Below are 23,075 nucleotides of genomic sequence, written 5' to 3' on the forward strand. Positions count from 1 at the left end.
GGAGCGGGGCACAGGCCTCCACTGAGAGCGCGGAGGCCTCACGCCCTGGGTGGCGGCATCGCCCTGCCTGCAAAAGTGCGAGAGGAACCGTCCGGAAGGTGCAACCTCTGTGAGGCACCACCACACCTGCTGGGCGCTTTTGCTCAAAATTCTTCCTCCTAAGTCGGGCTTCTGAGGCATATATTTTAACATAAGGACCCCAAAAAGGCCACTTCACAACTCCCACGAGGCTGTGAGAAACCGGGCCGCAGATACTGGGATTTCGGAAGCGTCCCGCAGGAGCCGACAGGCGGCCGCCGACTGCGGAGAAGCCAGAGTGCGACAGCTCGAGGCAACACCGGCCAAGGAAACCGCCCGCCGAGATCGGGGTCTGCTGCAGGAGGGGGGCCCGGGGGGCCGGCCCCGGACCTGCCGCGACACACCCGGGCAGCGGGAACCCTACGGACGAGCGTCCGTTCTGGGATGCGGCCCCCAGCGACCCGGGGCGGAGCAGGCGCCGAAGGGAAGGCTCGCCACCAGGCCCGGAACCAGGCTCGGAAGTGGGTGGCGGACGAGGAAGGCGCCGGGGCCGCGCGGCCCGAGACAGCGCTCTAGGACGCGGGGATGCGCCGCGGCTCCCCGTGCCACGTTCCCGGGCTCTAACGGATCCCGGGCCCCCTCGAAGAGGCGACCACCCCACTCCACCCTGTTCGTGATCTGAGTGTGGTCAGGGGTTTACTTTGGAACACGAACAGACTCGGCGGCGGCAGAGGCGGAGGTGGCTTACAGAGTGCCCCTGGCCACGTGCACGTTCACCCTCCGCCTCGGGAAACGCTGACGCCGGGGGGCCGCACGTCCACGGTGAGGGTCACAGGCTCTGCCCTGCCCGTGAGCCTGAAGCCAGCAGGTGTGGGCGGTTTGTTTTGCAGAAAAATCCCAGCGAGTGCACACCTCTTTTCCAAGGTTTCTTTACCTCTTCTGTTTCCTTATGGTTCACAACCAACACGGAAACTGTCACCAGCGTGAGATGATGGGAATTAAAACATGAGCAGTATGTTCTGGGACAGTCACATAATTTGCCTGCAGCTCGAACCGTTTTGGAGGCCGACACGGCTTCCCTCACGCTCTGGTTTCACGCGGTCCGGGCGAGGCGTGTCCTGTGCAACGTAGGCTACGTGACACAGGTTAGGCGTCCAGCTTCACTGTTCTGCACAGATGAGGGAAAATAGATACAAGGATTTGGCTCAAACCCCAGGAAAATCCCGAGAAACCTCACAGCATTTGAATCGGTTGCAAAGGAAAAATACGCAGCAATGATGGTTTTTTCCCTGACACGCGCAGCAGGTAGGACGTCGCATGAGGGAGAAGATGAGCAGGTAGGCGAGATGGGAACCGAGGGCCTCCGAGCCACCTGACTCCACACACGCACCGCGATGCTGTGGCGCCGCCCGTGGGTGCAAGACAGCCCCACGTGACCCGCGCCCACTGCCTCGTGCCGGGACGGCACTCGACCAGCCCCTCGGTGTCAGGGCCGAAGACGTCGCACGGCAGGACAGCACGGGGAGGGAAGTAAGGTTTCACGTGCGGGCCGAAGAGCAGGGTCTCCGAGAACAAGGCGGCAGAAAGGCACACATTCCACCCGACAGGCGCTCCTGGGGCGGAGGGGAGACGTGTGGCCGTGTCTGTGCAGCACGGCTTTGTGAACACACTGAGCTCAAGGACGAGAGCCCGTGTGCCGTGTCTGCAGTAGTGTCTGGGAACGGGAAGAAGGAAGGGAAGGCAGCACCGTCACTTAGAAGCGGAAACGGTGTTCGAACACGGGATGGAGAAGTACTCAGGGATGAAGTCTTGGGGTGATGACGGGGGTCTGGAGCCCACGGCCAAGAAAGAATGCTTGAAGACACCTTTGGCACAAAAAGGTGATTTTATCAAAGCACGGGGACGGGACCCGTGGGCAGGAAGAGCTGCCCCGGGACCACGAGGAGAGACTGCTTATGGACTTGGGGGGAGGTAAATCCAAGGGGAAGTTTCCAGTGGGATTTTCATGCTGAAGAAGACACAGGATGCTGGAGGCCTGGCTATTGTCCAACTACGGTTGTGTTTCCCCCTAGCGACGCATTAGCGAAGACACGGGGAGTTCCTGGAGGAATGCTACTGTCTGCGGGCCTCAAGTATGTGTCAGTGGGCTGTGGTTAGAAGGAAGCAGTTCTGCCATTTCCTCCTGCCTTTGTGCCCCTTCTCACTGAGGGGGGAAGGGTGATGTTGGGGCTCCAGGAAACTGGGTCTATAGGCTTCTGGAGGCTAGACTATTGATAAGATTGCCTTTTTCTTGTAATTTACTAAGATATTTGTGAACTGATGGGAGACTCAGGTCCCGCAGGACTGTGATCTTTATCAGTTAACCATTTGTTTTTCCCCTTTCCTTTGTTCTTGGGCAGCCGGGAGGGCCTGAGGGGTGTCATAAATATCCTACCTGGGGGGCGCCTGGGTGGCGCAGTCGGTTAAGCGTCCGACTTCAGCCAGGTCACGATCTCACCGTCCGTGGGTTCGAGCCCCGCGTCGGGCTCTGGGCTGATGGCTCAGAGCCTGGAGCCTGTTTCCGATTCTGTGTCTCCCTCTCTCTCTGCCCCTCCCCCATTCATGCTCTGTCTCTCTCTGTCCCAAAAATAAATAAACGTTGAAAAAAAAATTTTTTTTAAATAAATAAATAAATATCCTACCTGGGGTTGGGGGGGGTCGGTGTTTGAAGCCTGTTAGCTTGCCCTATGCTCTCTCATCACTCAATATTTAAAATTTCCCCTTTGCATAAATGTTTTATTGCATTTACTTCTCTTACCTCTCGTCCAGAATTCTCACTCATCAAGATATATTATTTTCCATGTATACCTGGTGGAATTAAAGCCTTGGCCTCTGACCCTTTCTGGAGTTTGAGTGGTGGGCCTTCAGGTAATTAAAACATCACTATAAGGGCACCTGGGTGGTTCAGTCTTGATTTGGGCTCAGGTCATGATCCCAGGGTCTTTGGATCAAGCTCCAAGTCGGGCTCTGTACTGACAGTGCAGAACCTGCTTGGGATTCTCTCTCTGCCCCTCGCCCCAGCTCATGCTCGTGTGCTCTCTCACTGTCTCTCTAAACTTAAAAAAAATCATTACAAAGACCCCATAGGGACAAAGCCATAGAAGTTGCTCTGTATGAATGAGCCTAGCAGAGGGAGGCTAGCCTGGGGAAGAAAGCCCACCATTGCTTACAGGAAGGCCATCTGTTTCCCATGGGCCCAGAGCGGGCCTGGAACACAGCAGGTGCTGGGCACACGTGGTTGAAGAGGTGCTGGAACAAAGTAGTGTAGACTTTAGGTCCCCAGCTCTACAGCTAAAACATTGCTCTGTCACATGCCATCACCCAACCATTACTGGAACTATGCATACAACCTTCTCTGTGTATTTTAAAGAATGTTTTCTTGAGGTGTCCTTTACATACCACATGTTTAGTTTGCAAACTCATACACTCAGGAAACCCACGTGTGATGACAGACATGCCCATCTCCCCAGAAACCGGCCTGTGATGCTGTCCAGACTGGCCCCTACCACAATCTGATCTTTACTGCTGTAGGGTTCAGTTGTTCCAGAACATCCTATAACCTGAGTCAGAGACTGTGCATTGTATTCTATGTGGCTTCCTTTACTCTGCATCACTGCTTGAGACCCATCCTGTCCCTGCATTTATCAGAAGTCTGCTGCGTGCATGTACCAGTCTGTCCGCTCCCATGATGGGGGGCTTTGGGCTAGTTTGGGTCTGAGCACCAAGAATAAAGCCTCTGTGAACATTCTAACACATTCTCACACAACTCCACCTCCATCTTGGAGTGGAATTTGAGATTCAGGGTCGATGTATATACAGCTTTTTGAGAAACTGCCAAACATGTTTCCAAACTGAACCATCTGGTGTTCCATTGGCAGAACCTGCACACTCCAGGGGAATAGAGCCCCTGCCAACACCCAGTCAGTCCCTTCAAGTCTCTGGCAGTTTCGTGAGTGTGCAGAAGGGCCCCACTGTTAGTCTACTTTGAGCCTCCCCAGGGATGAATGCTGTTGAGCGAGTTTCCTTTCAAATTGCCGTAATGCATCTTCTTTCACAAAGTGCCTGTTCATGAGTCTTGCCCATTTTTGGTTGTTTGTCTTTTTATTACCAACTATAGTGGTTCTGGTGTTATGTAGACACAAGCCTCTGCCTGACATAGTGAACAGATTGTATTATCAGTGTTCCTACTGTCCTGGGGCTTGCTAGCTTTCCTAATGCTGTCTCTGGGTGACACAGTCATTTGGGCATCTGACTTTGGCTCAGGTCATGATCTCACAGTTTGTGGGTTCAAGCCCTGCGTCGGGCTCTGTGCTGACAGCTCGGAGTCTGAAGCCTGCTTTAGATTCCGTGTCTCCCTCCCTCCCTCCCTCCCTCCCTCCCTCTCTCTCTCTCTTTCTCTCTCTCTGTCTCTCTCATGCTCATGCTCGTATGTGTCTCTCTCTCAAAAATAAATAAAACATTTAAAAAATTAAAAAAAAAAAACAACCACAGCAAACAGCATGGATTCATTCCATATCTATGAAAGAAAAACATTATTTTATTTATTTCACAGTGGAAGAAAAACCAGTATGGTTTCACTTAGGAAGCCTTTTGTTTTCATATTTTCTCATCTACTTGTAATGCATCTGAGCCACCCCGGGCTGATCCGCTACCACTGGAATGTGACTCGGCGTGCCAGGGCACTTCCGGCGCAGGTCTGAAAGCAAAGTTTCAGGGTTTTGGAGGAAAGTTTACTGTTTTCTCGATGCCTGGTAAATACTTGAGCCATGGACACACGGTGCTTTCTGGGGGACAGGCGGCTGCTGGGCATTCTGTGAAGAGGGTCACATGTGGAAAGGCTGCTGTGGGGGACGGGAACAGGATGCAGGACCAGAAGGTGCCTTGAGGTCTGGGTCAAAGGAGGCGTTTTCAGGAGGGCACCGAGAGGCCCACTCGAGAACACATGGCAACAAGGGCTGAACAGCAGAGGCCACGGACAAGCACGGTGTCAGATAAGGGCGGCATTACCGCCCAGGAGGGCCGAGGCCTAAACGTGGAGACTGTCTTGGCGGAATCTTGCGTTGCAGAAGGAAAAGACAATTTGCATCCTCCCCTCCTCATCCAGCCGCGTCACTGTAATCTTCGTACCCACGATTCAACTCGGAGCTTCTGTCTGTAAGCAGGTGCCACTGCTATTCAAATGACAGGTGACAACGGCCCTTAACGTCTGCAGGTAGAGAGCCGCGTGTTGACATCAAGGGTGTCAGCGGCGGACGTGCCAGAGCCACGAAGCCGGCAGGCTCCCGGATTCCACGTGGGTCAGCATGGACTCCACCCACCACACCCGACCAGAAAGTGAACAGAAGAGCTGTTTCCTCCCGTGACGATGTCAATGTCAGTGCCAACAGTGGAATGAAATGTCTTCCTGCAGAACCCCATAGCCTGCACTGATGCTGATCTGGACAGAAGGGTCCCGCATGCTGTGCACCTAGGTCCATGGGCACCGGGCTCCCTGCCCTGACTCCCGGGCACATGCCCTGTGGAGGGCCCACCCTCACGTCCGCCCATGCCAGGGCACGCCGCCATCCCACCACCCTGCCCTGCCTGTCCCCATCTTCCTTGGGAAGCCTCCCTGTGAGGGCCACCTCCCCTCTGTGGCCTCGATTTTCTCGCCGTCAACCTCACAGTTGCACAGCCACCTTGGTTCCTACTCAAACTCATTACTTCTCTCTAGTGCTGCTTGCTTTACTTCCATTCAATTCTTGTTCCTCTGGGACCTTGGTCCTCCTATCCTATGCCTAAGCTCCATCGATTAATCCTCTGTTGAAACCCTCAGGTGAAGTGTGCATGTGACGCCAACAGGCTCCCAGCGAGCAGGAGAGATTCTCCTGGCCCGAGGGCCACACCCAGGGCCCAGTGGCAGAGCAGTCAGTCACTCACCCAGGGAGTGTCCCAACAAACCCGGACCCCAGACGCCCTGGGTCAGCGGCCCCAGGTGCTCAGAAGTCCCCGTGAAGCTACTAACAGCAGCCAAAATTACGCTGCGCTGGGAACATAGGGAAGAAACAAGCTGACAGGTCATTTTGAATTAGGGCCTGAAACAAAGTCAGCACTAACCAAACTGTCGTCGGAAAGAAGACAGGAAGAAGGCAGGGAGGAAGGAGGCGGGAGGTAGGGTTGGCGTGTGTGTTCAATCCTTCCTTTGAAACACATATTTGGCTGGACCGTATGAAGTTGCCCTTCTCACAGATCAAAACCAGCTGCGTGCTGGTAATTTTACACATCTTAACCCAATAAGGTCAACACCAGGGAGCTACTCGGTACCTGGAAAAGACATCCTTCCAAACGCTGAGTCGTCCATTCCCCGCTTGAAGCCCTTCTTCCAGGCTGATGGGTCTCCAGGTCCAATCCCAGATTTTGCAAATGATTGGCCATCAGATGGAGAAGCTGATAAAACACAAGGAACAGCACCTCTACTGCAAAGCACCCGGCGCCTTCCCCCAAGGTCTGAAACACGAAGTCAGTGCTGCTTCAGCTAATGAAAAGCAAAGTCCCCATCTGAAAAGAACACCTCAGAGAATGTCAAAAATGAGCAGAATCTGTTTATTCCAGAATTTGTTTAGACCACCCCTCCGCACCCGGCTTGGGCAGCCCGCGATCACATTCCTGCTTTCTTGTCTACAAAAACATGGGTGTGCCAAGAGCGTGTAAACCCCATGACACACACCACATAATAGGAATCACTTTGTCATCCAAATCCCACAAGGGAATCTTCACAGCGGCCTACTTACTGAAACCAGAGCAGGCGGGACACTTTCCCATCGGAGGTCAGGACGCCGCCCCCCCCCCCAGAGGCCAGCGCCCCTCCCCTGCCCCCCGAGCTGGCCCACCAGCTCCCGCCCACCGCCACTCTGCCTCCGCTCACTCTTGCACCCCCCACAGACGGCACACCCAACGGGCCGCCCCAGCAGCCATGCTGAGGGTCTCAGTCTTCCTTCCTGTAAAATGATGGGTGCCACCTCGAAACAGCCCGGCAGCGTCGGGGGAGATGGACAGGTTAACCTACCTTCACAAACTATAAAATGCTTCCGGACCCCACCTCCGCCTCCGCCCTGGCCCTTTCTCCCAGCCAGGTGTCCTCAGAAGCATCACGGGGCCCCCTTTCTCCGGGCAAGGACACCCTCCATCGCCTGCGTCCACCTGTGGGCTCAGGTGTAAAACCGTCAGAACCTCTGTCCTGGCGACACCTCAGAGAGTCGGCGACACTGTTCTCCCGCACGCCCTGGGGTTGGCCAGTTCCCATTGGCCTAATTCAGTCTATGAACTTTGTGTGTGAACAGAATGCCTTCAAATGGGTTTTCCAAGATGAAATTCCATGACTACCTCCTTCTGATGTAGCTTTTGTCCAATGTTAAGAAAACGAATCTAGTGACAATTCCTACCAAACTCTGCGTTCTCATAAAAATTGGGTAATGAAGTGAAATCAAGTTAAAAGTGAGTTATTTTATTTATTTTTAAAAATTTTTTAATGTTTATTTTTGAAAGCGAGAGACAGAGCACGAGTGGGGGAGGGGTAGAGAGAGAGGGAGACTCAGAATCCGAAGCGGGCTCCAGGCTCCAAACTGTCAGCACAGAGCCCAACGTGGGGCTTGAATCCACGAACGTGAGGTCACGACCTGAGCCGAAGTGGGACGCTCACCTGACTGAGCCCCCCAGGCGCCCCTCAGTGAGAAGCTCTACATAATATGTTATTTTACCAGTGCTCTCCGATGGAGGAGGAAGGACCAAACAATCTCACGTTAGTGCACCTCTTGCTGCTTGAGAAGACACAACTGCTATTAATGCCGATAAAGAACACAACACAACACATCCCTTCGGCAAGTCAGCTCCCATGGCACCAACACCCGCCGCCCGTCGCAGGCCGGGCCGGGGCAGAGGCGGCCACCGGGCCAGCCACTCGGGACGGCTCTCACCTCAGCAATGGCTTTTACAAGCTGATTCTGTCCTGCATTTTCCCTAGTAAAGCTTGGTAATGTTTGGGTTTTTTTTAACATTAGTTTTTCTCTAAAATATTATTTGGCTCTTATTACTGACATCCAATAATTTTAAGTTTCTTTTTCTCCAAGTCATAGAAAACTGGAATCAGGACTTAATTTGGAGAAAATTCATATAAAAATGCAAACAATATGTAAGACAAATAATGCTTGCTACGAAAGTTATACAAAGCAGTGGGGTGTTGACGACAAGCAAACGCTCCTGTGCCCGCTGGAGGGACGGTCAACGGCACAGGTGCTGTGGTTTCCTCAGTGTGGAGCTTCCTCAAACATCGACAGCAGCACTGCCGTGTTACCCAGCAAGTGCACCTCTGGGAATTCATCCGACGGAACTGAAGGCAAGGTCTTGAGCAGGTCCTCGTATGCCAACGGGGCCCTGGCTCAACTGGGAGGAAGGGCCAAGAAGCCAGGCTGTGTGCAGAGGCCCCGTTCCGCAGGCAGCAGCAGGGCAGGCCGTCAGGAGGCTGTGAGCCCACCGTGCCAGCGTGGACCCCCCCGCCCCCACCCCACAAAGTCCGGGAGGACACAAACACTGGGTTACTTTTTATTGAAGAACATTCTGTTGTAACTTCACCATGTTCTGCGCACGAGTGCTGGAGGCCAACTCCGTCTCCGGGAAGGGGGACCGTCCCGCGGGGCGGGAGACCTTGCCAGCATGAGGGACACAGGGCAGCAGCGGCTTGGGATCCAGCAGCCTTGGCCACGTCCCCCTCGCGCCCGCGGCGCACCGGCCCGAGGTGAGTTATTCGGCCACAAACAGCTGCAGTTTGCCGTCCAGGGTGGTGGTGGCAAGCTGCAATTGAAGACAAAATGTGGTTCAGTCACTTTCATTAGCCGAGGGTCCTGTAAGGTAGGAAGCAAGGGCACTTTCTGCAGGCGTTTGCCTCATTTTCCATTTTCTAGACCATAGAACCGAGTGCATCAAAAACAGTAAAATCTCCACGTGCAGCTGGTGCTGTATTCTACTCGACGGGTGCGAACCGCATGTCACTGCTGCTCTGATGCTCGAGAGGCGCATCAGGAGAGGACAGGGCAGCCTCCAGACGTGCCCGCCAGCTCTTGGCCACTCCCGCGGGCCGGGCGGCGAGCCACAGCCCAGGGCGGGGGCGGAGGGCGGCTGGCTCGGTGGCGGGGGGGAGGGGCAGATGCCCTCCTTCTGCCCCGTTAATGCAGTGAGGTGGGGTCCGCGTCCTGGGGAGCAAATCCAGGCAGTGCCCTCCCGCCAGGTCTCCTGCTGTCGGGACACGACTCCGCAGACGCCTGTTGGCTCACAACCCCGGAGGCCGGAAGGCGTGCGACCCGGTGTGAGCGGGAGCCCCTTGCCCGGCTGTGGGCGGCCACCCTCCCCCGTCCTCACGCGGCCTTTCCTCCTTGCAGGTGCTGGTTTCTCTCCCTCTGTGTCAGGCCGCCGGTCCTATCGGACGAGGAACCCGCATCTAGGCCGCCCCCAGCTTTGCCTCCTGAGAGCCCTCCCTGAAACTGGAGCCACACTGGGGGTCAGGGCCCGACCGTGTGCCCGGGTGAGGGGGGCAGCCCTGCCGTCCACGGCACAGACACAAGCCGCGCCTTCCCACTCTGCTCTCAGCGATACAGACACTCCGCCCCCCATGGCCACTCTCCGTCCACCTCCGCCTGCCTCTGGGCTCGAGTGGGGAAATGGGTGCCGGGCACCGACCCCACGAGGGGCCTGAGACCAGGTGGTGAGCACACGGCAGCTCCCACATGGGGCTCGGGCCCCCCCCGGCCACGGACCTCATCTTCCCTGGGGTTCTGGCGAAGTCTGAACTTGGCTCACTACAGAGTCTGGTCTAAGGCACGGAGCTGGGTCTGTTGCCCCAAGTCCCGCTCTTCATTCTGGGCCGTGAGGGGCTACGTGGGGTGCACGTGGCTGTCCACAGCCAACGGTCACCCCTGCAAGCTCCCGGTGGCTCTTAGCGTCCTGGGTCCACCAGCACTGGCTCGGCTTACCTCACAGACCCCCAGTGGTCTCTTTCCCACCAAACGGCAGTGGATTTTATCATTAGAGATACACAATGGGGTGGGGGCTGATTAACAAACAAATAAAAACAGAGACTTTCATTCCAAGGCTAAGGAAGTGGTTACAAACCCACGGTTTGAAGACTGTCCTTAGAACCGGGCTCCAGAGGCAGGACCCAGAGCGGCCAACACATAGGCTTCTTGGCTCGTGAACGGCTCCACGCAGGGTCATTTAAACAGCAGGACCCGGCCAGGTGCACCACGACCTCACCTGTCATTTCCACATGGACCCAACGCAGGTGTGCCGTGTGATATTTGTAAGCGGCCGCGCGGAAATTCTGCATTTCGACGCATTGCACAAATCGCCGCGTGGCCATCCGGTGGGACTTCAACTCCAATCAACTCACGCTCTTGCCCAGAGAAGGCACGCAACCCCCACCTACGAATCTTCTCTTCCTTCAAACGACACAATGGGCACCAGAGCCCTCGCCCCGCGGTACCTCAGCGCCGCCTTCCCGCCGCGTCCCGCCGGCCACCACACTAGCTGAGGTCCTGGGCTCCTCCCGGAGCCACGTGGACTCGCCCCCGAGCCCACCTTGCAAACGTCTGCCAATTCAGCCCCACCAAGTCGCTGCGCGACCCCTTTGGTGTTACGGTCCAGAATCTAAACCATATCCGCGGGGTCGGGCGCTTCGGTCTCGGGTGCGGATCTGTGCCTCTCTGGGGGCGTGGAAACGTCCTCGAGCCTGTCTCTCTCCTTCCCCGTCTCTCGGGCGTGCTCCCAGAGCCTTCCACAACTGATCTTTCCTACCTGCCCACGCTGGGTTGTTACTGCTGTTACGGTACGGGAATTCGACACAACTTGGATACTTGAACCACTGTACTTTCGGTATCTTTGCCGATATTTTGGGACAGCGCCCTCGGCCGGGCCACAGCCGGGTGAGCCCACCGGCCGCGCCAAGAACAAGATGATGTGCAGGGAGCAGCGTGTACTTTTGTGACCTTTGGTTTTTAAAAGCCTCTGCCTCAGAATAGGTAAAACATCCATGAATAGAGTCAAGAGGAGACTTTGCTGCTTCTGTCCCCGCAGATCTAGAAACTCCCGGGCTGGGAGGAAGAGAGGGGAACAGGTGCAAGCCCTCCAACTCCATGGGTCCTCACAGAGGTCCAGGAACCCACCTCTGCCCAGAATCCTTCCCTGCGGAAGCAGGTGCCAGGCACCCAGACGGCCACGGGGGCCCCGCCCGGAGCACAAGCCACGAGGCAGCAGACCCCGTGCGGCGCGGGGGGCAGATGGGCCGTGGAGCTCCCGCCGCCCCGGGCCCTGGCCCTGGGCCCGAGACGCTGCACAGCGGGCCCAGCCCACCGAGGTCTGCGCAGACACGGCCCGGGGGGGCCACCGACGAGGGCCTGTCTTCCGGCTCATCGGGTGTGCTCCAGAAACGCCCCGACACCCGGGAGCCTGTCTTAGCTCGGGCCAGGGGACAAACGACCACGGTCTGGAGCCCAGGAGACCCAGGTCAGCAGGCACGGCGGGTTCTAGGGGCTCCGGGTCGCAGACTTCCGGTGCGGCCCTCACCTGGGGGAAAGGGCCACGGCCCACTCTGGGGCTGTTGTGGGGGCAACTGAGCCGGTTCCTGAGGGCTCCACCTCACGACAGTCTCCCCCCACCCAACACGACGCACCTCACGACAGTCCCCCGCCTCCTAACACAATGCACCTCACGACAGTCTCCCCCCCAACACGACGCACCTCACAACAGTCCCCCGCCTAACATAATGCACCTCACGACAGTCTCCCCCTCTTAACACGACGCACCTCACGACAGTCTCCGCCCCCAACATGACACACCTCACGACAGTCCCCCCTCCTAACATGACGCACCTCACGACAGTCTCCCCCCCCAAACACGACGCACCTGACAGTCCCCCCCCAACATGACACACCTCACGACAGTTCCCCCCTAACAAAACGCACCTCACGACAGTCCCCCCCCAACATGACGCACCTCACGACAGTCCCCCCTCCTGACACGACGCACCTCACGACAGTCCCCCCCTCCTAACACGACGTACCTCACGATAGTCTCCCCCCCAACACGACTCACCTCACGACAGTCCCCCCTCCTGACACGACGCACCTCACGACAGTCCCCCCCTCCTAACACGACGTACCTCATGATAGTCTCCCCCCCAACACGACTCACCTCACGACAGTCCCCCCCTCCTGACACGACGCACCTCACGACAGTCCCCCCCTCCTAACACGACGTACCTCATGATAGTCTCCCCCCCAACACGACTCACCTCACGACAGTCCCCCCCTCCTAACACGACGCACCTCACGACAGTCCCCCCCGTCCCAACAAGACGCACTGGGGCTTGGCCTTCTACCTCTGGGGGGTGGAGGGGGACAAGAACCCCGGTGAGGGTTTGGGATAGTGGGGAGTCACACTTGCTCAGTCCACAAGCAGGGGCGCAGGGCACAGACACACATCTGAGTGCGTCTGCCGAGACTGACGCCCGTCACAGACACCATGTCTGCTCGGTGGTCTCCGTGACCCACTCTGGCTCCGGTCCTGTGTCTCCTCCACCCCCTTCACGACCCGAGGGCTTGGCTCGCGCACACTGTGATGCACCTGCAGGCGCCCCGAAGGTCGGCCCCTCATCCCCCTCAGGAAACGCATCCCCAGATCACCTCAGCTTCACTAAAACCATCAGTTTTCTTCTTAGAATCGTTGGGTTCAAGACGTCCCGGTAATCTCCTAGGCGATGAGCCATCAGCCTGGCAACAGCTCCCGGGAGGACGTTTTCTCATCGTTGACACTGACCAACGTTCGCTTCCATGAATGATTAAGTGAATCAAATGTCAGAAACGCAGAAATAACAATAAGCACGATTTCTGGGCGCTCGCAGCCCACGGGCAGTGCCCCGTGTGGTGGAGGTCTCCACTGACACCGATTAGAAGACTGGAATCAGTCGAGATATCCTGCCCGAAAGGACACTGGTGGGGCCATCGGAGGTAGTGCGGAGGCGTCCAGACTTTCACTACTTGCTTAAAACATTAAATCCTCTCCAGAGTTTCTGTGTGCTATGAACCCGGACATACGTGTGCTATGAAGTCAGACCTTGGTCCTACCATACATTTGTCATCCGGTATGGGGCAAGTGCCCTCTCTCGACCTCTGTTTGGGATGAACACCAGGTGACACGACCGACCCAGGCGTCAGAAGGGCCGTATCGGTTCTTGCATGTAGAGCACCTGCCAGAACCAGGCGCCTGGGCGCACTCGGAGGTCACCACATTGGCACCGGTGTAGGACCAGAGAAAGGACAGATACAAAACTCTGCAGTTTTCAGACCGAGTATACAACTTACATACCCCAAGAGAAACAGACTGATGCTTACAGTTCAGACTGTGGCCTGAGAATGTTTATTGTTTTGGAAGGAGAACTTAGTTCTTATTTCAAAGAAACGGGTAAAAGAAAGTCAGATTCCACACTGGAGCAAAACTTCACTTACTCACAAGTCCCCAAATAATCTTACATTCACGGACATGTGTTAAATTTATTTTAAAATTTCTCTTTCCTTCAACTGTATCAGAGACGATGATGAACCACACACATCTGGGACCAAAAACAAAAAAATGAGGTTTATCTGTTCTAAATACCTCAGTCTGCAAAACACTGCTACAAATCTCATACTAATGACATCTTACAACATTAATAACCCTTTCTTAGAACAGATCTTCAAACAACAGAAAAATAACTTTCAGATGGCTGAGTCACTTCTATATCCAAACTTTTGAACCATTAGGAAAAGCAACAGTGTCCGGGGGATAAACACAGTAGCTCTGAGTCCTGTGAGTTTCGTTTGAATTTGGCGAGGAATTCCACCTCTGAAGGTCAGGCCTTCACCCGTGTAAACGGAACACAAGCAGTGTGCCCCCGGCTGTCTGCATCAGTGGGTCCCTGCGGTCTGGGTGCCCTGTGGGGCTGGCGCTGCACGGGAAGCACTACGGCAGGAAGATGGCACGCGAGTGAGAGAGGTGCGTCTAAACACACGGGACGCGAGACGAGTCCCTCTGGAGCCACGTGGCCATGCTGAACCGAGAAGGGGGACAGGGAGATTCTCCCCACTGCTCTGCCTGGAGAGACGTGTGACGCACTTCCTTGGTGGTGAGGGACGGAAAGCCAGCTTGGACGAGTTGAGTAGAAAGGCATTTTATTATATGGTTATTGGAATGTCTAAAGGTGCTCAACAACAAAAATGGATTTTGGAGTCAGGAAAAGCCACAGCTGTGGACAGATGGCAACAGAAGTCTTATCTCACTTATGCTACTGGCCTTCAGCTTCGGCCACTGCTTTCTCTGAGTTCCAGCTTCAAAATGTGGCCTACGCAGGGTCAGGTGTTGAGTCTTTGCTGCTCCCGTGACAACCACGTGGGTGGAAAGTCTGAGAAAGGCAGTGAGACAGAAAGATAAACTATGAGGGACAGGGACGAGTCCTTTCCTTCAATACAATCGGGCGTCCCATGAGAGTGAATGCATGCATCCCACTGCTGCAGGGGCACTGACCTCACCATAGTTCTTGCAAGGTCGAGGGTGGTGATTACTGAAGGGACCAGCATTCTGAGGCTTGGAGAGCCTAAGAATTGGCTCTTGGCTGAGCTGCAGGAAAATAGCGACAAGCCTGGAAAAGGAAATGACAGCCAGAGGGACAAGTTTATGACATCACTTTCTGCCCAAGGAAATCAGTCTCTGTTACAGCAAAGTGTGTGTGTGCTGGAGGGGGATCTCAGGCTTTAATCACCATATGGACACAGAAGGTGAGGACTCGGGGTCTCATGATACAGGGAGTTGGGCCAAACACCCCGCACGAAGCCAGAGGATACACACGTTTAGACCTGAGTGAAGCATGGACAAGAAAGGGCAACCAGACAGCAGGGAGATGAGATGTCTCAGCCTGAGGTGAGGAAATCACCTCCAAAATCCATAACAGAGGGATGCCTAACAGGGAGTTTGCCGTTTTAGCTTGTGCTATGTGATAAAAGGAACTCCATATCAAGAAACTAAGCAAAAAAAAAAAGTGGTCTCAGCTACTAATATTCCTGGAGCACCAGCAGAGCAAACCTAAGAACCCCCAGACCACTCCTCCACTGAAGCCTTGCAGGACCCTCAAGGTAAGCTCTGCTAAAGGATCTCTGGATGCTTTCGCATGAATGAGAGTTAGTGGACACAATGCCAGCAGGAAGGAGTACTCAACACTGTAGACGACAGAGCCGTCACATGTGTCTTCAAATCAGTATGTTTAAAATGGCTAGGAACACAATCAAAGAATAAGCTGTTATAAGGAAGAACTGGAAGACTGAAGACAACCCAAGTGAAGCTGGAAATAAGAGTAGGGCAACAGAACATAAACTTCCGGTTGGTGGGTTAAGACCTGATTAGAAACAGCACAACAGTGGGCTTGTGAACTGGAAGACAGGTGTGAAGAAATCACACAGAATGCAGCTCATAGAGTTGAGAGGACGGGAACCATGAAGGAGACTTCAGATGGCAGACTAAGTCCAAATATTCACTTAAAAGAAGTTCCAAGGACGCCCGGGTGGCTTATCGCCTCTTGATTCTGGCTCAGGTCATGATCTCAGGGTCATGAAACGGAGCCCTGCATCAGGCTCCACGCTGGGTATGGAGCCTCTCCCCCCCCCCACCTCTCTCTCAAAAAATAAGAATAAGAGTAAGAAAATAAGAATAAAAATAAAATAAAATGAGTTCTGAAACGCAAGAACAATGAGACTGGACAAGAGAAAATATTTGAAGGGATAATGGCCAGAATTATCCAGAATTAACGAAAAATCAAATAGTCATTGAGGGAACAAAATGAGTTCTAGGAAAGATAAAAAATAATAAACCCACAACTACGTTTATATTAAGTCTCCAGGACAGTACCCACAACAATCTTTCTCAACTGGTGGCCTCATCCTGAATCTCTATCACTTGGAGTGGGCTTACGTAAATACGGGCAGCCATCCCCACTCACAGAGAAGGCAGGTGAGGCACAAAGGTGACACCAAAACACAGGCTCCCAGTGACTCTGAGGCGTGTCAGGAATTAAGGTCCGTTTTATACATATTACTCATTTTTCAATTTTAAATATTACTGCCAGTTATTGGCCATTAACTTTCTCAGGTGTCCTTCATTAACAATAAATTTTTAATTTTCAGGAAGACAGAAGTCATCAAATTTTTTGTCTCATGTTTTATACTTCCAACTTTTTTAAGTTTTGTGAAATCTTTCCCAAGCATACATCACAAAGCTATTCTACAGTTTCCTCTATTTAGTTATAGTTTTAATTTTCACATCTGGATATTGAAATCATTAGGTGTATGCACGTTTAAATAAAAATAGTTTTTTTTCACTATAAAGACCTATTTTCCCTAAACACTGTACCAAATAATCCATCTTCTCTCCATTGTTTCATGGTGCCATATTACTATGTATTAAGTCCTCAAATATACATGGGTCTATCTCTGAATTCTCTATTATGTTCTTTTGGCTTTATTTCAGCTCTTGAATCAATGATACATTATTTCTATGGTCTCATATTGCTTATTATCTGATAAAGAAAATATAAAGTTGACTTAGCCTTTTATGGATCTTTTTTCTCCAATAAATGTTTTTTGGGATAAGTTTATTGAATCCTGCTGGAATTTTGATTAAGACTTGCAATAAAGGGGCGCCTAGGTGGCTCAGTCGGTTGGGCGTCCGGCTTCGGCTCAGGTCATGATCTCACGGTCTGTGGGTTCGAGCCCCGCATCGGGCTCTGTGCTGACGGCTCGGAGCCTGGAGCCTGCTTCGGATTCTGTGTCTCCCTCTCTCTCTGCCCCTCCCCCACTTGTGCTCTCTGTCAAAAATAAATAAATGTAAAAATTGTGGAAGGGGGGCCGCCGGGGTGGCTCAGTCAGGTGAGGGTCCAACTTCGGCTCAGGGCGTGATCTCACGGTTCGTGAGTTCGAGCCCCACGTCAGGCTCTGTGCTGACAGCTCGGAGCCTGGAGCCTGCTTCAGATTCTGTGTCTCCCTCTCTCTCTGCCTCACCCCCATTCATGCTCTCTCTCTGTCTCAAAAATAAAAATAAACATTAAACATTTTTTTAAAAAGATTTGCAATAAATTTATAAATTAGTAAAGAACTGGCATTCTTATATTAAGTTATAACTTAAACTATGAAAGGATATGGAATATTATTCAGAACTTCTACACAGTTTATTAGCATTTTAAAGTTTTCTCCGTAGTTTTCTCCATTGTTTTTCTCAGTTAAGCTCCTAAAGTGTTATTTGTTGTTATTATAAAGGAAATCTTATTTTTATTTTAATTTCAGTTAGTTATTACTGATAATTTGATTGTTGTAACTAGATATTACATGTGGCAACCTTGGTGAATGACACCAGTTCTAAGAGTTTAATGATTCTATTAGATTTTCCAGTTAAATGAATCAAATCATCTGCAAACAATGAGAGTTTTGTCTCTCCTCCTCCAAGGCTTTTTACTCTCATTTGTTTCTCTTTCTTTGTTTTATCATTCAGAATATCCAATATTATGTTAAAAGAGTTGTGAAAGTAGTTCTCCTTGTCATATGTCTGGTTTTAAAGAGAATGAATGTAAAATCTCTGTACTAGGTATAATATTTTCTATAAATATTAGCATATAACCTTTACCAGATTAAGAATCTCCTTTCTATTCCTACTTTGGTAGACTTTCTTTTAATCCTAAACAGTAATGAATTTAAATGCTTTTCCGGCATCTACTGAGAGAATACAAAATATTTCCTCTGTATCAAAGTGGTGATTGAGTCACTAGATTTTCCAATGTCGAACCAATCTTGTATTTGGAGATAAATCCTACTTAATCAGGATGCATTTTCAAGTGCACAGTTAAATCCAGTTGGCCAGGTTCTATTTTGGATCCACACAGATTTGTCTATAACCGAATCTGGCATATAATCACATTGCATTGTGTTTAGCGGGTGTTAGAACAAAAAAACACCCTACTCTCACTGCGAAACCAGGGGGATTCTTACACATTCGGTGCTGATGGAAGGCAAAATTAGATGGCCACGTGGAAAACATCTTGGCAGTTTCTTATAAAATAAAGCATACACTTCACATACAGCCCAGAAAGTCCATATGTAAGTTATTTATCCAGAAAACTAAAAACATACGTTGGCACAAAGAACTGTTCACGAACGTTTCTGTAGCTTTACTCATAATCCACACAAAAGCTGGAAAACCCAAACCTTCCAAACTGGTATAAACCAGTGTGAAATGTACGATGGGACACACCAGTCAGACATGCAGCCATATAAAAAGTCTCACGACCACCACCCTGCATGAAAGGATACACACGCCAAACACGTGGTGTATTTATTATTCAAAGTACTGTGTGTGACTTCCTGAAAAGACATAAGGAACAGAAATCAAATCAGTGGCTGGGGTCGGAAGAAAAAGTTGAGTACGAAGGGACTCACAGTACCTGGGTGGGGGGAGGGTCTCCATCCTGACCCTGGAGGGACCTAGGCGGGGAAACATCTCCAGCTTGACTGTGGTGCAGGTCGTATGGCCGTATATCCATCTGTCACCTCTTATTTAATTTCAAACCCCATCAGATGAACTCTACTCTGTATAAACGATTTATCATCAAACCTTAATGTAAAAATATAATAAATGCCACCATATAGGACTAAGTGAAGTAGATAACAGGAGCTGCCAAAGATTGTTGAAAATAAATGACATCCAAAATATCTATGGGTATAAAACAATAAGCCTTTGTGTCGTCAGCCATGTGAAAGGTAAAAGTAACCATGTTTGTATCTCAGGTGAGATTCGCCTCTACAGAAATACTTCACCTGAAGAACTAAGAGTGCTACGTCATCAGCTAGATTTTATAAAGCTCTGGGTGTTTGCACGCAACACATAAAAGACTACTTTTTAACATCACACATCTTATGTTCATACAATAGAGAAATCCTGACAAATGATTAATGGCCAGAGGTGAGAAAAATTTGGTTTCCGTAACTGAATAATGCAGGAGGAAGCAGACAAGATTCTGGGTCGTAACTCCAGACTCCCGCTCGTGCTCGGTGCACACCTGGGCACTCGTGCTCGGTGCACACCTGGGCGCTCGTGCTCGGTGCACACCTGGGCGCTCGTGCTCGGTGCACACCTGGGCGCTCGTGCTCGGTGCACACCTTGGGCGCTCGTGCTCGGTGCACACCTGGGCGCTCGTGCTCGGTGAACACCTGGGCGCTCGTGCTCGGTGAACACCTTGGGCGCTCGTGCTCGGTGAACACCTTGGGCGCTCGTGCTCGGTGCACACCTTGGGCGCTCGTGCTCGGTGCACACCTGGGCGCTCGTGCTCGGTGCACACCTGGGCGCTCGTGCTCGGTGCACACCTGGGCGCTCGTGCTCGGTGCACACCTGGGCGCTCGTGCTCGGTGCACACCTTGGCGCTCGTGCTCGGTGCACACCTGGGCGCTCGTGCTCGGTGCACACCTGGGCGCTCGTGCTCGGTGCACACCTGGGTGCTCGTGCTCGGTGCACACCTAAGTGAAATCCAGCTCTAACAACACATGTTGCTAAATCGCTTCATGTTTGCTCGTCATCCTCAAACCTCATGCAGGCTCCACGTGTCCTGACTTCCTCCACTCGGAGGCACGTTTCCAAATGTCTAGACTCCTTTTTCTCCACGTTTCCCCAAGCACTGGGACCTTTCCTTGCTCACCGAGGACCACCTCCCGAGCGTGCAGCAGGCGGGGCAGATCACACAGCTCTGCCTACGAGATTTTGTTGTCTAAACAACAGGTTTGAAAGTAGCCACTTTTCCCCAAACCCAAGCCTCTCTGGAACCTTCCTCCTTTCCCCATCAGTAATAGAAGACAGAGAGCTCAGAACGGCTTGGCCAGGCTGCACCTCGTGCAACCTCGGGTGCCTTGGCGTCTTCACCCTAAGATGGGGATAATCACAGTGTCCACTTCAAGGGCCTGAGAACGAGTCTAGAACTCTGCCGGCACATGGGAAGCGCTATCGTTTCTATAGTGTAAATACCACCCTCCTCTAGGACGAGCCGGCATACGTCCCCTCCACGGTGGGGAGAACGTGGGAAGAGCCACGTAGAACTCCAGATTCTGCATGTGAGCTCCACGTACAGCTGAAGGAGAGGAGAAAGAAGCGCTTCTTAGAGAGGAGGAGCTCCAGGTTCAAATGCAAGGTGAGGCCACCAAACGTGGCCGTGCTGGACATCGGCCCTGAAGCCCGCCTGTGGTCCGACCCGTTCCTCCGGGCTTCCCGGGGGGAGGCTGGCCGGCCCCCGGGGAGCAGAGGGAGGCGCACCCATGAGAGGGGCCCAGTCTCCGTCCCTGCCGCTGGAGGCAACGGGGACGCCACAGGAACGCCAAGAGAGGAACCACGGACTATGGGGAACCCACTTTCGTAACTCCTGGAGACGGCCGTCCGTCTTCACGGACACTTCACCTAACAGAACAGTCGTGAAGGGAGACAAAACCCAGACGTGCCACTGGAATGAAGAGAGGAATTCATCATTTACCCGTGACAGACTTGGATTCCCGCCCCTGAGAACACGTGCTTGTGCGTGGAAAAGCCACGCCAGACTCTGGCACAGCCACCGTTTGTCTCTATGCGTGAAAGGTGCCAGGATTTACCTTTTTGTGTGCTTGGGGAGATCTCTGTGGTGGGGGGAAAGGTCTGAAATTCCTTCACAAAGAAACTACCGTTCAGCGTCCTCCAGCGGACGAAGGAATGTAGAAATGAGACTCTCCAGTGTCTCCTGGAGCAAGATTTGAAGACGATAACCCACACTGCCATTCGTCCCCAACTTCCTCGAACGCGACCAGGCAGCAAAGTCAGCCCACGGCAACGTGGGAACCACTGGTGCGCGGCCGGCTCAAACTGCCTTTCTTGACGTGCGCGGCACAGTGTGCTGGTGTAGATCTCGCTCAACCCAGGACTAACCCCCTCGTCCTGTGACGTTTCCGAATTTCGTCTGTTTGGTGGTCGGCAAATAACGGAAAGGCGAGCTCTCCAGCACCCTCTTCCCCTTAACCTCGTAAACGAGACTCGGAAGCCGGGAGGAAGTCAAAGTGGTAAGACCAACAGTCCCGCTGTGATCGCAGCGCAGACGAGGCGGAGGCCCACGCCGGCGGACCGCTTACTGGTCACGTAACCTCAGCTGAATCATCTCCTCTGTCTGCACCTCGGTTTTACCATCTGCCAAGTGGGGACAACAACACGATCGTGCTTCGGCACACCGACTGACGTGCGCACACGCGTGACACATACAACAACACGGCCACTTCATGGCGCAAACGACGCATCGCGTACAAGCCACGCGGTCGATATGGAGTCACTTTGCATCCGCCCTTGATCTCCCTCCCTGTGCTCATGTTTGGCAGCACGATCTGGTCCTGAAGCCTAAGGAAGACTGATGTCGTGACACCTGAAGACCCCGGGTATGAAGCATTTTCACGCCCGTGTCGCTGGCCGCACCCGCTGACTAAACCCTTCCTATAGTCCCCGTACCCGCTTCCAGGTGAGCCATACGCTTTCAGAGGTGAAGGCAATCTTAGAGGAAAATCTAGTGTCTGTCTTTTACGTTGCTAATCTGGTGCGTGAAAAGTCGCAGGGCCGAAAGGAGCAGACGTGGGTGGGCACCGACGCCCTGCTCGCGGCAGGCCCCGTGTTGAAGTCCTTCGCCGAACACGCGGCACGTCCTCCGCGCGGAAACCGGGACCGTACCTCACGCAGGTATCGGCCTTGACGGAGGCAGTAAGCGCAAAGATTTACTTTGGATTAAAAGCCTCAAACCAGGCGGCATCTGAAAGTGTGAGTTCCATGAGCCTTCGGGGCAGAAACCACTGGAGAACACAGCCCGTTGCCCCACTTCATCCGTCTGACGGATTTCAGAAGAGAAAACGCCGCGTCACACGCCGCCTCAGTTCTTGCCCGGCCGCTCTGATGGGAACACGGCGCCTCGGCCCCAGCCCGCCGTCGCGACGACTCAGGCTCCGTGAAGGACCGGCCTCTGGCAGCCAGGCAGACCCTCCTGATCGATAACTCAGAGTTTCCGGGATGGGCAGGAGGGCCCGCTGTGCAGCCGAGACGGAGCTGTCCAAACACTCGAGTTCCGTAATGTCATTACTTCTCAAACGTCTCTAATCCAGGATAAACATCTCCACTTCGTTGAAACTCGCCGAGGTCCGGCATGTCGCAGGGTTTTGCGTAGCCTTCCGGCCTCTCCTTGGACTTATCCAAGTAATTCTACCTTGCGGTGTTTCTGCCCCCGTGTGCAGGCGGGGAGGCGGGCCCGGGTCAGAGCTGACCAGACACAGAGCTCCGTCCTGGCTGGAGCCTCCCAGGTGAGTCCGTGGGAACCAGTAGCCCAAGGAGGTGTTAATCCTGGAACAGCCCAACCGCACCGCTTTCAGGACACGCTGAGGGCAGAGGCGCGGGGCGTGAACTGCAGACGGACCTCGGCGGATTTAGTGCCTCACCCGACGGCCGACGCCCAGGTGTCCTGGCAAGAACGGAATCGAAGCAATTGTGTCGTTCCTGACGCGGAGACTCCCGTGTTCTGACTAGAATGGATTGAAGCCCTGTTCTGGGGCTCCCGTGGAAGCAGGGGGAGCTGGCACTGTGGCCAGCCCCGGACCCGGCCACTCTCCGCGCAGACAGGCCCCAGGTGAGGCTTACAGAACGCGGGGCTTTGTCTCCGGGAAGCCTGGGGACCCTGCAAGATGAGCTCCACTCCTAACCACGCAGATTCTCTCTCAAATAACCGCTCCAAGGGTCGGGTCGTGGGGACCTGGGGTGCCGCCCGGACTCCCAGGACGCCCGCTTCTGTGTTTGGAAGGAAACAATCTGCCAACCTGGTAAAGTCTGTTCCTGGGCCGGAAGGTGACACTTTGCCGGTCAGTCCTCACCTACCACAGAAGGAGGCC

The 23,075-nt window shown here is 53.4% G+C and overlaps 1 protein-coding gene across 1 annotated transcript in view; it reads right to left on the bottom strand.

Moving 5' to 3' along the window:
• Positions 1 to 8,621: 8,621 nt before the first annotated feature.
• WDR27 (WD repeat domain 27) overlaps positions 8,622 to 23,075 on the bottom strand; it is a 154,286-nt gene continuing 139,832 nt past the window's right edge. The window contains exon 23 of the mRNA XM_032593355.1: positions 8,622 to 8,883. Within this exon, the coding sequence (XP_032449246.1) occupies positions 8,833 to 8,883 (51 nt within the window). The 3' untranslated portion in view covers positions 8,622 to 8,832. The remainder of the gene's footprint in view (positions 8,884 to 23,075) is intronic.

Source organism: Lynx canadensis, chromosome B2 (genome assembly GCF_007474595.2).
Source record: "Lynx canadensis isolate LIC74 chromosome B2, mLynCan4.pri.v2, whole genome shotgun sequence".
Taxonomy (NCBI): domain Eukaryota; kingdom Metazoa; phylum Chordata; class Mammalia; order Carnivora; family Felidae; genus Lynx; species Lynx canadensis.